The sequence below is a fragment of the Vombatus ursinus genome, unplaced genomic scaffold (genome assembly GCF_900497805.2).
Source record: "Vombatus ursinus unplaced genomic scaffold, bare-nosed wombat genome assembly UNPS02014909.1, whole genome shotgun sequence".
NCBI lineage: Eukaryota > Metazoa > Chordata > Mammalia > Diprotodontia > Vombatidae > Vombatus > Vombatus ursinus.
This window is the reverse complement of record NW_020954687.1, coordinates 1,753,401-1,771,373: the sequence shown is the minus strand read 5'-3', so window position 1 is coordinate 1,771,373 and position 17,973 is coordinate 1,753,401. Positions and strand designations below refer to the sequence as shown.

Sequence of the window (17,973 nt, the reverse complement as noted above, 5' to 3'; positions counted from 1 at the left end):
TTAACCCTTGAGATCAGAGATTTGTATTCTGATTCCAAATTCATTCACACCTTTACTAGTCATATGGCCTTGAACAAGCCACTTCCCCTCTCTGGGCCTTTGTTTCCCTATCTCCAAACTGAAGGAGATTGTACTAAATTATCTAAAATCCCACCCTTCCAGGTCAGATATTAGTGTTATGATTCTGTAGTGTTTGGGAGTTACCTGTTATGGTCTTTTAACTACATGCCCAAGGAGCTGTCCTATCAGCACCACAGCTGGAATGCCTCCCTCCTTGCCTGGAAGGGCACGCTCAAAGGCAGAGTAAGAACCTGCATCCTACACTTCAGCTGATCTCTATCCCATGAAATCTGCAACTGACCATTGTCCTTTAAACTCTAAAATAAACTAACTAAATAAAACACCTGGCCTTCACTCCCCCCCCCACCCTTCCTGCTTTGAGCAGAGAGAAGGGACCTTGGTTTTCAGGCTCTCTTATCACCTTCAAAGAGTCAGTTCAATATTTATAGAACTGAAAATACCTCCTGGCTCCTGTTCTTGGAGGGCATGCTGCCAGTAGTTTCCATTTGTCCTCACTGTAACCAAAGGATAAGCCACAAGCCTCAGTTTCCTAATCTGGGAAATGAAGAAATTAGGTTTTATTATCTTTAAGGTCCTTTTCAGATTTAACATTCTATGATCCAAATATTCATTCTATCTACAAGTGAAGAAAGGGAGATATTTGGGAATTGGGAAGAGGAAACTGGTCATGACCCACAGTTTAAGAAGCACTAGAGAGGAGAGAAGACTTATGAGAATAGGAGAGATAGCTGTCTTAAACTATCTTGAAGACTATTACATAGGAGAAGCATCAGACTCATTCTACTTTACCCAAGAGGAAAGAACTGGACATACTGGATAGAAGTTGAAGAGAAGTAGATTAGGGGTCAACGAAAGGAAAACTTGTGGAACTGTCCAGAAGTGGAATGGGCTACTTCAGAAGCTAGTGAGATTCTCATCACTGGAATTTTTAAAATAGACTGTATGATCACTTGTTGGGAATGCTATAGAGGGAATTTCTGGGCAGATGTAATGGACTGGTGTAATTTTCTGCATAAAGGGAGTGGGAGTTGGGGTACCAAGTGTGGGGCTCTTGATGCAAAATAAGAAATGTCCAGGAGCCCACAGGGATAAGCACTATCAGTAGGGCAGAGGAATTGGGTAATTGGGGCACAGGCATAGAAACAGGTAAAAGTACCCAATGACTGTGTCTTATTTCTTGATTTTAATTGTCAACACCTTGTCATCTCATACCTGGCTACCTTAGAACAGCCTTGTTAACAACTCCCAGCCCAGCTCATCTATTTACCACAGTACTGAGAATCTTTTTTCCTCATAGGTCATTTTGTTCCCTTCCTTCTTCTGCTCAAAATCTATCCTATCTCCTAAAAGAAATCTAAACTTATGGGCATAGACATCAAGGTTTCCATTCTAACTCTACAAACTTATTCAGGTCCCTCCACATCAAACTGTCCTCATTTCTCCCACTTAGTCCCTCCAGTGTAGCTGGTTTTCCATTCCTATGCTACCCTCCCTATGACTTGCCCTCTCCTAAGCCATTCTCCCTGCTTAGGATACCTTCCTCATGGGATGTTCAATCCACAATAGAGATGGGGAATCAGAATCCTGAAGGTCATTCATGACCCTCAGTGCCACTTTTATATCCACTTAGCTAAAAGAATATTAATTGGAATGTGATTTTGAGAATGTTGCCTATATAATCATGTGATATACAGCCTGGTGGGAATTCTGGTGGACATTAGTGAATTTTGTTTAAATCCTAGCTCTGCTTCTTACTAGCTATATGAATCACTAGCAAGTTACCTCCTCAGAGTCTTTCATTTACTTTCTGAAACATTTTACCATTTCTTAAATATAGGGGTTGCTGATTGCTTGAGCTAGTGATTTCCAGTTCAAAGTCTTATGATCCTTGGAGCAACTTTTGACCTTCTGATGGGGGAAAAAAACCTAACAAATTCCTTATCTTTTGTCAAGAGTGTTGACTGATTGTCTATCCCACCTTTTCCCTCTTTTCTTGATATTATTTTAGCCAGTTTAGGATACAGATGATCTGCAGCCTCCCCAGTTTAACCTGGAGTTTCTAAGAGACTCTGAATTGGGCTGATCACCACCATGATCTATTCCTGTGTGCCCATCCACTTCCTCCATTCTGGTCTGGATGAACCCAGAAAAGAACAGTTTTGCTGTTGCTATAATACAACTTGTTCTACTAAAAGAGCCCCAATAATTTGTCTGTATTGAAGGCCTGAGACTGGAAAACTAAGGAAGTTCATGGAGAAAAAAAATCAATCCTCAATCCTACCACTTTCATTGAGCTCCTGGAACACCCTTTAATCATAGAACTGCAAAATCTTAGTGTTAGAAAAGACCTTGGAGATCTTCAAGCATTTATTAAGACCCTATTGCATTGGGACAGCTAGGTGGCACAGTGGATAGAGCACTGGCCCTGAAGTCAGGATGACCTGAGTTCAAATCCAGCCTCAGACCAAACACTTAACACTTATTAGCTGTGTGACCCTGGACAAGTCACTTAACTCCAACTGCCTTTTAAAAAAAAAGAGCCTATTGCATCCCAGGCACTAGGCACTAGGGAAACAAAGACAAAATTGAGACAGTACCTGCCTTCAAGGAGTTTACCTTCTGCTGGGGCATCTAGTCCAACTCATTCCTGAAACAGGAATACCTTCTACAACATATCCAACAAGTGATAATCCAGTCTCTGCCTGGAGACCTTTTGTCCCTCTTTTCCTACTCTGGGAGTATCCTAGCAGCCCATCTCTGAGTCTCTTCCCTGCTCTACAACCACCACCCCCAACACACAAACACTACCTTACCACCATGCTTCACACTGGTACACCTCACTTTTCCCATTAGATACATCAATAGGTCACAGTAGCTATAATGATAACAGAATATAACAGTTTGCATTAAATAGTGTGATATCATTTGCAAAGCACATTTCTCACAACGGCCCCATGAATTCAGTGGAGCAAGTATTGCTCCACTTGACAGATGAGGACACTGATGCTTATATAAAGGAAATGACTTGTTCAAGGTCTTCCAGCTGGTGAATGACAAAGTAGGGAATAGAACTCAGGGCTTCTGATTCCAAGTCCGGTGCTCCTCCTCTTACACTATGTAATCCTGAAAAGTTGCGTGTAAAGTACATTTTCACAAATTACACTGCATGTTTGGTTTGTTTGGTTTTTTGAAAGTGTATGGTAGGGAAGTCACTATTTAAAGATCCCCACAGCAAATTTTTTTGTGAAGCAGAATTCTTTTGTAAAAAGGAATTATATAAACTAAATGGGGTAGGGGGGTGGCAGAGCAGAAGTGGCAATAAATTTTATTGCTAGATATTGGTTTTTTAAGCTCAGGCAAATTGTAGAATAATATCCTGAAATTGCTTGCTGAAGTCACTTGAGATTGTCATGTTTAGCCCAGATCAGGTGAGCCGGGGGCAGAAAAACAGGAAACCTAGTAGAGTTACCTAAGAACTGGGAGGGATTACTACTTGGTTTCAGTGCCAGCTCTAACTTCAGCCAGCTGGGTGACCTTGAGCTTCCCAGACTTAGTTGGAGTGTTGGTGATAGTGAGAGATGAGAGAGGGAGGAGAAGGTAGGGATGAAACATGAAAGTTGATCAATACTTAATTGTCAAGCACTTTGTCTCATCTGAAACCCTACTCAAAAAGCAGATAATCTTGCATCTCAGACACACTCTACTACTTCTAAGAGCAAGGAGATGGAATCATTACAATATCTTTCATCATCAGGAGCTCTGAGCACTTTGCTTACGTTACCTCATGTAGCCATCACATGCAGGACATGAGGGGGAGAGAAAGAGAGGCAAGGAAGGGTCTTACCTTTTTGCAGAAAGAGAAACTGAGGTCCATCACTGGGGAAGAAGGAAACATAGCCCTTGTCATTAAGGGAACTGATGTCTGCATGGGACTCCAGAGATAGCTGTCTTCTTCCAAACTACCAATCATCAATGGGCCTGCCAAAGGTCCAGTCCTCCTGCTTGGCATGGTGGTACATACCTTTAATTTCTGCTGCCAAGGATCCACCAAGATTGGTGGATCAATTGAGCTCAGGAGTTCAGATTTCAGCATTAAGTCCTCTATCAATATAATGAGCCCCCAGGAGCAGGCAGCCACCAGATTGCCTAAGGAGGGACAGACCAGCTCAGGTTGAAAAGCCAATCAGCAACCTGTGAGCCTTTCCAGCTGGAGCAAGAGAGGGAGACATAGTCTTAAAAGTAAAAATAAATAAATGAAAGAAGAGGCTCCTCCTCTAGACATTGTAACCATCAAGATATATCCTATCCTGGGCCTGGTGGGGATTAAGGAATCCCAGAGTTGGCCCTGGGACTCCCCATTCTGCCCTTTTCATTCTCCCATTTCTATTTGCCATCCCTGCCACCCTGCTGGGCTCTCTGAAGATTAAATCAGCTCCCAGGCTGGATTAAACTGAGCCCCCTATTCTAGCTTGCTCTCTCACCAGCCTCTGTGCTGACCTACATTTCTCATGCAGAGAGATGCCCCTTAGCAGTAGAGAACCTGTCTGGAGCTACAGCCAGGAAGGGAGGGAGGGAGAAAGAGAATGGTCATCCCCAGAGCTGTCCTAAAAGAAAACTTGCTCTCTTTCCTTCCTCTTCCAGTTGTCCACTACCACCCCAAAGTCTAGGATTAGTTCTCTGTCTGTCCCTTTGACACTCTGGAATCATCCAAAGCCACCTATAATTTATACAAACAAATGAAATCCTAGAAGTGAGCAGGATTAGAGGTCTTAAAGATCTTTTCTGTGTCAAGCACCTCTGGGGCAGTCTGATTAAGTGTATGTACCCCTTCTCAGAATGATGCTATGAAGTCCACAAAATAAAAGGCCAAATATTACAAAGGAAACCAACATTATTAAAATGCAGTTATCAAAATAGTTTTTTTAACTAAATTCACCAACCCCAAGTTAAGAGCCCCTGTTAGAGGAACAAAGGCAATCATGGAAGAAACTACAAGAGTCTTCTTATCAAGCAGCGTGTTCCCCACCTCCTAATGTGAAATGGGCTAGCCTTATTTGGGGAACCTTCCCTCCCCACTCTGTGACCCAGGCTCCCCCCATTACTGGCAGGTCCACTAGCTTAACAGCAAAAGCTCTGCACCCATGTATCTACTGCTCTCCCAAACAGGGACCCAAGCTGCCAGAAAGGGGGCAGGGAAGAGAGGGCAGGGATTCAGCAGCAGGGAAAGAAGGAAAGGGTGGGGATATAATGACCTCAATAATGGCTTGAGCATCTATGTGGAGCTTTTTTAATCCTTTTCCCATTGAGCTATTGAAAAAATGATGACTGGGTTAAAATGACATCTGCATTTGATGCATTAGCAAGGTAGACCTGGAGCAACCTCCTTGCTCTGACTTCACTACTGCTGGGGTTGAAGAGGGGATGGGGCTGAAAAGCTCAAAGGGAAGAATGCAGAAATCAGGGCAGGAGAGTCTAGCCCTCCTGGAGGCAGAACTGGGAGCTGGGAGGCATGGCAACTAACCACTCAGGTAAGGCAAGCCCTAGCAGGGATCACTGGGCAGTAAGCAAAGAGGAGGGTGGGCTTCACCCAAGGGTGTGTTGGCAAAGATCTAACAACCACCTCTGGCAGGGGGAAATGCACCCAGGAGGCACTTTTAAATTTTTAAATTGCATTATTAGCATGTTTTCTTTCACTTTAAGACTAGACAATCAACAAAGCAATAAATCAAGCCCAGATTTGTAGCATTTGCTGATTTCTGACATGTAAATACTCACACTGAAAAATCTAACTACAAGTTATCCCTAGCATGTTTTTGACTTCATTCATTTAAGTTGGAAACAAGGCCATGATATGGTTTCAGGATATTGGTGGTTGTTTTTAAGATGCAGTTCACTGTCTTCTACATTGGGAAAAGCTAAGGGAACCCACTCTTCATAACTCCTTGAAGTGGGGGGAAGGGAGATTGGGGAGCAGAGTTTGAAGGGGACTTATGACATTGGGTTATCAGGTTCAAGGCCTTAGTCTTCCTGGTACAAGGAGACTTTGGATAGATTGAGATTTCATGGGATAATACTTTTTAGAGCTGAGAGAGATCTCTGAAGTCATTTAGTCTAATTCTCTCATTTTATAAATGACTAAACTGAGGCTAAGTGACTTAATCTTAGGTTAAGTGACTTGTCCAAGGTCACACAGGTAGTTTGGGGACTTACTTGGGTGAGAATATCCAACTTATGCTGTTGTCACAATGTCTGGGGCCCAATGGTTCATTGAAGAAAGAAATACTAGTGAGGGCAGACAGGTTAAATCCCCCTAATAGCCAATTGACAGGCCCAGGACGCCATACTTAGACCTGGTCAGCTAATGTATGATAAAGTGGAAAGAGCATTAGACTTGGAGTCAAGAGATCTGGGTTCAACTTCTGACTCCAACACTTAGTAGCTGTGACCTTGTATAAGTCACTTTATTTCCATAAGTTTCTCAATAAAAAGCATTTGTACTACCTTTCAGCATCAATGACTCTTCTGAATAGGTCAGTTTGTAACTGTTATAATTGTTCCAAAATCTTCTTCTCGTTTTTAGCTTTTCTTCTCATTTGAAGCCAAGTTTATTATGAGAAATGTGCTATATATGAGCCTTAAAATCTTTGGAAATATGAGTTGTTATTATTATCTCCAACATATGTGATCAGGAAACGATGTGGCATAATAGATAGAAAGCTGATCTTGAAGTCAGGAAGACCTGGACTCCAATTTAATCTCTGAAACATAGGATCAGAGAATTAAAAATTTAGAGCTGGACGGGACCTTGGAAATAATCTAGACCACTCCTCTGATTTTATAGGTGAGGAAACTGAGGCCCAGAGAGGTTAAGTGACTTGCCCAATGTCACCCAAGTAGGAAGTAGAAACACCAGGTTTTGAACATAAGTCCCCTGACTCTAATTCCCAAACACTTTGTAAACCATGTAACCACAGGCAAATCCTTTAATCCTTCAGTCTCCCGAGGCAGCCCTCAGACTAAGTTGCAGACAAGTTGCTAATCAATATCAGTGAAGCCAGTTTCCACAGTGGAGACAGATATAGATCTCTTTCCCTAAAAATCCTATGAATTACAAAGAGGGAATGAAAAAGTGAAGATGCCACAAACCAATTCCATCTCTTTATTTCAATGTTTTCCTTGAATCTATGATCTCATCAACTGGAGTATTCCTTCCATTGGTACAATGCATAACCCCTCCATGACTTCTCATCCCATGACATTCTTATACATGTTCTCTTATAGATCCTTCCCAGAGATCCACCCAACATGATAAAAACCTTCCTCTACGTCTTTTTACATTTCACAGGTACCAACAGTCAGTGCTGAAGTCTTGCTTATCCATTTCTTACTTTCTCAAACAACCCAACCTTTGCCTTTTCCAATCACACATTTCTTTGATGGCATCCATTGAGTCATGCTTAGGTCATCTTTGGAAATATATTAATCTTCTTGTGCCTTTCATGCATCTTTATATTGCCCTTTGGATTATCTACAACTTTGATTCTTCAAGGGATTGCAATGTTCCAAAATTTGCAACCATTAGCATCACTTAGAAAGGCTAAGATAGCTAGGTGGACCAGTAGATGGTGTTGGACCTGTAGCCAGAAAGACTAGTTCAAATCCAATCTCAGACACTTTTTAACTGTATGACTCTGGGAAAGTCACCTAAATTTTATCTGCCTCAATTTCGTCATCTATAAAATGGAGACAATAATAGCACCCACTTCCCAAGGTATATAGATAAAATGAGACAATATTTGAAAAGTGTTCTGCAAACCTTAAAATCTACATATTATTATTGTGGGTTTTTTTTAAGAGATGGGTTTTGGGCTAAAAAGCAGCTTGGGATAAATGAAAGCATGGTGCAGTGCCCCAAATCCAATCCATCCCAGTTTTCCTTCTGTTCAATTCTAGGCCCTATTCATAGTCCATCTGCACTCCCTGTATTTTATGTATTGATGTAGTAACTCAAAGGATTTGTTATCTAACTACAGTTTTTCTTGTATGTTTTATTATGCTTCTCTCTAAGTAATTATGAATTTCATTAGGAAGGTCCATAATATTCAGGGGTTTCATTCAGTTAGCAAAAATCATCTACAAACAGGATCACCTGGAAAATCTTATCCTCTATAAGGGAATCCCTCTTCCATTTGAGCTTTGCAGAGACCATTCTCCTTATCACTGTCATCATCTTTAGTAAGCATACATCTCCCCATTTTGTTTCTTGCTTGACATTAATAAACAGATAATCAATATGGTCTTACCATAAGAAGAAAGCTCTTAAGATTGTGTTTTGGTATCTATACTATGTGAATATAAAGATGTCTTCTATTTAAAAATTATTTGGGAAAGGCTGCCTGTTCTATTAACATTTTTTATCCAGAATTTCCTCAATATGTATGTAGATCATTCACATAAAGTTTTTTTTATGAAAATGAGATAGTGGGCATATTAATCAATGGATGTTTTTGTTTGGGGTCCATAATACTGTCTGTAATTTTTTCCCATTTTGTTTTATATCTTCTCCCTGATTGACCTTGTAAAATGATCCCTTAATACATTCAAGACTGGCTTCCTGATTTCATCTTCTTAAGTACCATTCCAACTTCCTTGTATGGTACATTGGGGACTGAAACGTTAGCATCCAAATCTGTACTTCCACTATCACTGATGTTGAAAATAGAGTGTTATAAACATGCTGAAAATGTGTTCCATTTCCCCTTTATCTGTTATCCTACTGTCACTTGCAACTATGAATGTTCTTGGGGTGATGTGACTCATTTGGATCTCATACCAACCTTTATGTAGATATGTTTAGCCATACTGCTCATAATTTTTTCTAACATCATGCCATGCCAACCCCCCTCCTCTTATTGATGTGTTCCTTCCAGTTGCCTCTATTTTGGGGATGGCCCCAAGCTAGCCAGCCTTCACTCCCTTCTGGTTATGCTTTCTGACTCTTCTAACTTTGCCACCATGCCGTCTCACAGGAACCTTCTCCCCTTTCCCATCTCCCTCTTCCTTTCAGCTCTCTTTTATGTGCCATCTTCCTCTTTAGAATGTAAACCCCGTGAAGGCAGGGACTGTCTTTCAATTTCCTTTTATTTCTATGCCCGGTATTTAGCACAGTGACTGGAACTATTGCCTGCCTGTTTATCTACCATCATCCATAGTAGTGTTTTACAAATGGGTATGCCTTATAAACTGGCGTTGGCTTTGGCTATTATGTCTCTTTACTTAGCTAGGAGATCATGTGTTTGTAAACTAAGGCAGTTTCTAGGTTCCTTTGACCTTCACATTCTGGTGACTGAAACTGGTTAAACTTTTGCAGGATATGGTAATAATCAATTTGCCTTTTGCAAATTCCCATTTTTCAGCATTATTATTACTTTTGAGTAAGTCAGGTTGAACCTGCTGTAATCATTTACAATGTCTTCTCATCTTTATCTGTTCTTCTAGCTTGAAGCTCATTTTGACCATTGCTCTAACCAGTTGGTAGTCTGACCAGAAAGATGGCTGATTCTGATGTCACACCTATAACTGTAACTAGTCATTTCCTTTCTGTTAAGATGTTGTTGTTGTTGTTGAGTTGTTTCAGTCGTGTCCAAACCTTCATGACCCCATTTAATGTTTTTCTTGGCAAAGATACTAGAGTGGTTTGCCATTTCCTTCTCCAGCTTATTTTACAGATGAGGAACTAAAGCAAACAGGATTAAGTGGCTTGCCCAGGGTCACACAGCTAGCAAGTATCTGAGGCCAGATTTGAACTCAGTAGAAAGAATCTTCCTGACACCAGGCCTGGCATTCTATCCACTATGCCACCTTCTGTTAAGTTATAGTTAGTTTCATTTTTGGTAATGTGTTCCAGTGTTCATAACCATGTCCAGTGTCTTCTTACTTTCTTGTGGAAGAAAAATGAATCACAAAATCACAGAGTTTCTGAATTTGAAGGGACATCAATGGCATTTGGCCCAACTCAAAACTAAAAAGAATCCCTACTATAATGTACCTGAGAAGTAGTCATCCAGCTTCTGCCTGAAGGCCTTACATGAGGAGAAAATCATCACCTCCCAAAGACAGCCAGTCTCCCTTTTGGATGTCAGGAAATTTTCATCAACTTTATAGTCGTAATATTTCTGAGTAGTCTACATTCCTTTGGCCTCTTGTTTCTCAAAATTGATCCACATTTTCTGACATAATTCTCAATCAGTCAGCTAGCATTTATTAGGTACCTACTTGTTCCAGGCAAGTCCCTGAACAGCGTGGTCAATATTGAGTTGGTTTAAAGGGTCTTGTCAAGTATTTGGTAGCATTGTCCTGGATCTTCATTTTCATCAACATCTGTTAACCTATAAACCACAGTTCTCTTCATGGTGGTCTTTTTGATGATGCTCATCATGAGTGCCACAAGAGAAGATGACCAAATGCCCTCTAAATTACTTCCCTTGATGCTTTTGGGTCCAAGATTAAATCAATTCTGTCAACTCCTTTGTTTGACTTTCCAGGGACAATCTACAAGCCATGATACTATTTAACAACCACTTCCGTTTGCCTTCTGGTTTCTTTTGTTGAGAGGATGTCAGCATTAATGGGGTTCACTGGTTATAGTGGGAGGTCAATTCTTTGGTCATTGGACAAATATCTTATGCTTGGAGTACTTGCGATTGAAGTTTATGGGTGAGCTAACCACTGTGTAATTCTTAGAATCCTCTGCTGCCTCTCCTACCACCCCACGATCAATACTATAGAAGTAGAAAGGGACTTCACAGGATTGGGAGCCATTTAAAATTTTCTTTGTTTTATGGGTAAACATGGACAAGTAATTCATCAAATAATGATCAACTAGTTAAAGTGCTGGGCCTGGAGCCAGGAAGAGCTGAGTTCAAACCCAACATCTCAACATTTACTAGCTCTGTGACTCTGGGCAAGTCACTTAACCTCTGGCTGCCTTCATTTCCTCCTCTGTAAAATGGGAATGATAATAGTACCTACCTCTTGGAGTTGCTGTGAAGATCAAATGAAATAATATTTGTGAAGCACTTAGCACAGTGCCTGGTACATAGTAAGTGCTTAATAAATGCTTGTTTCCTTTCTTCCTTCCTAGTGGTCAGCCTACTTAGTGATCATCCTCTCCATTTTTAATAGATTAAGTCTGTCACCAGGACTATATATTCAAAACCTTTCTATCATGCTAGAACCTCTCAGAGGTTATACTCTTCTTTTGACCTCCTTCTTTCGGCCCCACTTTTGATCCATGGGTCTCCTTCCCAGAACAATGAAACATAAAATAGGACTTTGTGAAGAAACTCCATCCCCACTATTAGAAAAACAGTTCAGAATATACACCCTCTGAATGGGTAAAGTCATCTTACTATGCAGGGGACATCTCATTCCCATACCACCTCAATGAAGGACTTTGAAGTTCCTTGGTAGGGAGTCATTTTGTATGTAAGGACTGGAGAATCTGAGTAATCTATCCAAGGTCATATAACACATGTGATATGTTATTGTTTTCTTCAGAGGGTACTCCGGGAAGGGACCTGTGTCCTCTGATCTGGAGTGATTATATGCTGACATAACCATGGGAATAGTGCCTTCCCAGCTGCTCCGGGGCAGACATATCAGTGCAAGTTTCCCAGAAAGAGTGTTATCAGAGGTCAGAAGAGCAGCGTTGTAGATTAAACTTCTTTACAACTAATTGTCCCTCTGTTCCCCACATCTGGCATAACTCAGTCCTCTGGCCCATTTGGTTCTTTTCTTCCTGCCTATGTGTGCCCTGTTCGTAAGAGCGGTTCCATCATCTTAAGGTCTAATATGCCATGAGTTTTACCAATTTGTTAAGTGTATTCATCAGTGTGCCTGGGAGAAGGAAGTCTATAGGGCCAAGCTCCTAGAGGCTAAAAAGGACCCTACTTTTCTGAGGAAACTAACTCTGTGTCATGACCTCCAGTGGCAGGAAGTTTGGGTATTAGCAGTTTCAGCAGGAGTTTGGACAGCAGTTTTCTCAGCCAAGACATTTGATCTGCTGTCTGACTGTTTCAGTGTCTTCAGTGACCCTGCAGCACTGTACCCAGAGAGTGGTCTGTGCCACTCATTTGGCCTATCATATATGGTATTGTTATTTATCTTTTTTTATGAACCGGGCAGCAGTTCTTTGAAAAATACCAGAGGCTTTTAGTGGACTCAATATGAGTCAACAGAATGACATGTGGCCAAACATGAGCTAATATGATCTTAGTAGATGCATAGAGCCCTGAATGAGGGGGATAATAGTCCCACCCTACTGCCACAGTCAACCACACCTTAAATATGACGTCCAGTTCTTATCATTAAAGTATAGGAGGATATTGAGGAGCTGTAGAAGGGACACAGGGATGGCGAGAGGACTAGAAATGTAAGCTGGGGGCAGGAGCTGGGTCAGTTTTTGTATTTGCATCTCCAGAGCTGAACAGCCTCAAAGTAAGTGCTTAATTGTAGAAACTCCATGAGGATCCATTAAAGGAACTAGGAAACTTTTACCCTGTAGAATCAACGATTTAGAGACTACATGATGTTTGAAGGATTTGTCACAAGGAAGAGGGAGTAGATTTACTCCTTTTAGCCCCAGAGGGCAGAATATAGGAACAATGAGTAAGAGTTGTAGGGAGTTAAATTTAAGATCTTCCTAAGGAAAAACTTTTAAACAATTAGAATGACCCATAAATTCAATGGTCTGCCTGTCAAGGTAGTGAGTTTACTCCCTTTTGCTGGAGGTGTTTAAGCAGAGACCAGATGACTGCTTGCCAGGAACATACAGACATTCATGCTTTGGGTAGGAATTAGGCCAGATGACCTCTGTGGCCCCTTTCAACTCCAAGATTCCATGAAATCATATATAGAACTAAAGAATCATAAAATGTTAGAGCTGGGGTTGGACCTTAGAGATAGATTATCCTATTTTACACTTGGAGAAACCAAGACCCTGAGATTGTGGCTTCACACAAGTAGTTGTTAGCAAACCTTAGAATCTAAGTGGTCCTTTGATTTCCGTCCCAATGCTGTTTTCACTCCATATCCTCTCTATCCAATTTTATTGGCATGGTACCATGTCTTATGCTTCTTTGGGTTCCTTGTGCCTGGTGCAGTGCTCCATACCCTGTCATTATTTGTTATCAACAATGATATTGATGAGAACAGTGACCAGACAGAAAGGCCCATCTCTGAAAGCTGAGAATCAATGGTAGCCTCAGGCCCCACAGTTTAGGAGGCTCTGACTTGTAGGATGTCACTCTTTATTCACTGGGGATGGGATATTGAGAGTCTCTATCCTTCTCCTAGCAGTCTTACGTGGAAGTGAGATGTGAGCCAGTGCGCTTCCCTCTCTAATGTGAGACAGGCAGACTATAGTATGAAAAGTCAGCCAACCTGCCTTACTGATGTCAATAATTCAGGGGTCAGTACTTGAAGGGTTCATGGGGAAGAAGTAGAATGGTTTGTGACATTTCTCCACTGGAAGAAAAATGAAGCAGTAAGATTTATTTTCTCCTACAGTCGTTGGAAACAGGTCTATTGGAAAGAAGCAGGATGATTCATAACTCACATCATTGGGACAAAAGATGTAGCGAGACAGTTTTGCCCCCAAGAACTTTTCTTTTGGGCAAGGCCACTGAAGGGTAGTGGAATGGTTTTAGGCCCCCTCGCTGAGAAGGAGGGATCTGGTGTCTCACTTCCTCCCTATTCAAGTACAAGCCCGTCCTCTCCGTGTCCGTTTAGGCCAATGGGGTTTAACTTAGATTGTCAGCCTCCACAGGCTAGAGACTATGCCATTATGAGAATCAGCCAAAAGACCACCATAAAGATAACTGTGGTTTATGTGCCAACATCTGTTGAAGAAGCTGAAGGGCCAGAGAAATTCTATCAAACATATGACAAGATCTTTCATCCAAGTCAACATGGTTTGAGTCACTCACTCCGTAGAGTCCAAAACATCAATTTACTAAAGGGTTCGTGCTGCTGGTGACAATGATGGACTGACTAAGGGGAATAACTGGAGTTTAATTTCTTTTCTTCTTCTTTACAGAACTGTAACCTTGAGCCCCAACTTTGTTGAACATGAATGGAACAGCCAACCTGAATTCAGCCAGCCGCCCCCACTATGCCTCCTCTATCCCTGTGCCCCGAGCCACTTCCCAGACCAAGATCCATGCCCTCGCAGCATCACCTCAATTGCGCCCACGCCAACACAGCCTAGTGCCCAGCCCCCAGAGGGCAGCATCCCCAAGACTGGGGAAAGCAGTAGGCAGCCCCAGCAATTCCTCACCCAAGACTCCCAGAGGAAGAGGCTCTGCTAAGCCTTCAGGGGGACTGAGAGAGTCCTTCCCAGGACATGAGAGGCCTGAGGCAGCAGAGGGCTATGAAGGACACTCAAGTCAGAGTCTGAGTTCTCCATGGAGCAGTCCCAAGGTAACTCCCAAAGCACTTTCCAGTTCCAGGGCTGGACCTAGGAGGACTGAGGAGGCCCAAGTCATTGGGGGCAAGAAGAAGACACGGGAAGGAATCAGGGCTTCCCAAGCCCAGAGTAGGAGTCCATCCCGGATCAGCCCACACAGAGACTCTCAGACACCAGGGGCTTCTGAGGGCAGGAAACCTTTAAGTTGCCTGGGGAAAGACCAAGAAGTGAACTTTAAAGGTTCTGGCATCTCCAAACCCCTTGGGCCTGAGGATGAATCTCAGAATGAGATACCTTCAGGGACTTCCTCGTCTGTCATCAGTCCAGTGCATACCAAAGGCTCTTCCTCTAGCCTGGGGACCATCAGCTTCTCCTCAGCCTCCCAACAGAATCATCCCGTCACCGCCACAGTGGCTCCCTTCCACTACAGGTGAGTGAAGAGAGATAAAAGGGAAGAGGTTGATGATGGGGGCCCAACCCAGACAATAAAGCTCTGGGTTGTATTGATACAGGGCCAGTATCATATAGATTAGGGACCAAGGGTTTCAAGGATGCAGAAAAATGAAGCAGGATGTAGGACACATAAGGATGTGGGGTTTGAAAAGTAGGAAGTCACTGCCCTGATCAACTATTGGAATTACCCTGACTAAAGATCCCAAGGAGGACATATGGAGATGCCTAAAATACTTTTCCCCCTGTAATCAGGGGTGGGTTTAGTCCAGGGAGCTGATGAGACAGAGTAAAAGTGTGTTGAGCAAGGGTAGAGAGTAAGTCCTATCTCAACTATCAGATTCGTGTCATCACCCTCACTACCTCTTTAGGCACCAGGCCTACAATTCAGGTGGGCTGCCACTCCACAAAGGCTGCCTTGAATTGTGACTGAAGGAGGAAAATCGCTAGGTTTCCATGCTTTCCCTAGGCAAACTTAGAACACAAAGTATTAGCCCAAAATCCAACCAATTGTGCCTTTTGTAAAGAATATAACAGCATAAATATTAGCTAATCTTTCATTCTTACCTTATTAGTGTGAGTATGGGTAATACTCTTCTCTCAAACCTGGTTTGTATAAAAAAACCTCAGTGTAGACTATAATCAGTGTTATTTTTCAGTGTCATACCTATATATATATGTATATACCTTTATATGTACATATGTACATGTATATGTGTGTACACATATACACAGTGTCCCAAAAGTCTTGGTACAGTATATTTATTTAAAGATTTCAAAGAAATTTCATGTTAGGAGTGTGACCTGTGTTTGAGAGGGCCCTATTCAGACCAACATAGTAATTATTATTAAGTGATACACAATTTAGAGCAACATTTAAAGAAATATAAATAACTAGGTACAAAGTAAGTCTCTAACTAAAGTTCAGCGGTTATCAATCACCGCTTAATCTAGTCAATCAGTCAGCATCTATTAAGTGCTTCCTATGTGCCAAGTACTATGCTAAGCTGGAGATACAAAGAAAGACAAAAAATGCTGTTCTGTGCCCTCAAGGATCTCATATATTAATTGAGGAGACAAAATGTAAGTAACTTTAAATATATAAATAAACAAATGAGTGAATGAATGACTATATACACATATTATATATAGAGATACATATGTATATGCTTGTTTGTGTATGTATGTGTGTATACATATATACAGAGTAGACGGAAAGTTATCTTGGAGGGGAAGACTGAAAAGGGATTTGACCTGAGTCTTAAAAGAAGCCAGGGTAACCAAGACATAAAGTTGAGGAGAGAGAGCATTCTAGACATAGAGACATGGTAATATAAAAACATGGAGTTAGGTGATGGAGTGTGTGTGTGTGTGTGTGTGTGTGTGTGTGTGTGTGTGTGCAGAAGTAAGTAGGCTAGGATAGTTGGACTATAGAATTCATGGAGGAGAGTGGAGTATAGAGTACAGAGTATATATTAGAGTATAAGAGAATTGGAGAGGTTGGGGACCAGGTTATGAAGGACTTAAATACCAAACTGAGGAATTTATATTTCATCCTGGAGCCACTGACATTTACTGGTTTGGGGAGAGAAGAACATGGGCAGACCTTCACTTTAGGGAAAACCATTTTAACACGGAGGTGGAAGATGGGTTGGAATGAGGATAGACTTGAGACAGGGAGACCAAGTAGAAGGCCATTGCAATAGCTTGATAGCTAGGACCTGTCCTAGGATGGTGGCTGCTGTATGGATGGAGAGAAGGAGATGTGTACGAAAGATGCTGTGAAGGTGGAAACAAGATTTTTCCAGTGCTTAGCACAATGGCTAGCCCATAATCACCACTTAACAAGTGTTTACTGACTGAGATTGGATATATGGGGTGAGTGTGAATAGTAAATCAATGAAGACACCAAGGATGTGAGTGGGATTTCTGGCCTAATGAGAGACTTTAGGCAAATTGCTTAACCTTTCCAGGCCTGTTTCCTCATCTGTAAAATGAGGATGTTAGACTAGAACAGTGGTATCAAACTCAAAGAGAAACAAGGGCCACTAAACCATACATAAAAATCCCGGAAGGTCACATATTGACTAAGAAAACCACAGATTAACATTACCTATGTTCTATTGTATTTTTATTTTTAATGTTAAATATCTCTCAATTACCTTTCACTCTGTTTTGGCCTGCCCTTGGGAGTATTGCAGCCTCCTAGCCACATGTTTGATACCTCTGGACTAGGTGCTAAGTCCCCTTCCAGCTATAACTCTGATCCTATAGTCCTAAAATATTTAAATGTATGTACAGAGCATTGCTTCTCTATCATGGACCTTTGCGATTCAGGAAAAAGTTTCTCTGGCATACCTAACCCTTGTCTTCGGCCAATATCTATGCATTTTGTAGCAAGCTTTTGTGTTACTTCGTTGCTTTGCAATAACTTATTTCAGATTCCACACTAGTCACACGTCCCTTAGTCTTCCTGCAGTTTTAGAACCTGGTTTATACTGAAACATCTTACACGGTCCAGATCCTTTCCTCTTCTACATTTTAAAGCAGAGCAGAACATTATTCATTCGTGCATTCATTTACCCATTCAACAAATATTCATTTAGTGCTTTCTGTACAAACAAGGCTTTTTTAGACTATGGCAGGGTATGTCAGGGCCTGTGACTGAGTAGGGTCCATGGTACTGGCTGAATCTTCTCCAGTTTAGGAGGATTTGCAGCCAAGAAATTCCTGTGAGGGTGCAGGTCAGAGTATGGGTCAAGCTTTCCAATGTGGCATAGAGCCCATAGATGCTTTGGAAGATAATGAGGGTAGAGAGGGAAGCCATAGGAATTCAGGGGAAGCTAGGGAGTGGTGTTGATCGCACTTAAAAAAACTCTTTCTCTCTCTCTCTCTCTCTCTCTCTCTCTCTCTCTCTCTCTCTCTCGCACACACACACACACACACACACACACACACACACACACACACACACA

The 17,973-nt window shown here is 41.7% G+C and overlaps 1 protein-coding gene across 5 annotated transcripts in view; it reads left to right on the top strand.

The window, feature by feature from the left end:
- Nucleotides 1-17,973, top strand: part of NAV1 (neuron navigator 1) — a 344,868-nt gene that overhangs the window by 104,212 nt on the left and 222,683 nt on the right. For all 5 annotated transcript variants that reach the window (XM_027843396.1, XM_027843395.1, XM_027843394.1 and 2 more), the window contains exon 2: nt 14,180-14,978. In XM_027843396.1, coding sequence (XP_027699197.1) covers nt 14,212-14,978 — 767 coding nt within the window. In that variant the 5' untranslated portion in view covers nt 14,180-14,211. The remainder of the gene's footprint in view (nt 1-14,179; nt 14,979-17,973) is intronic.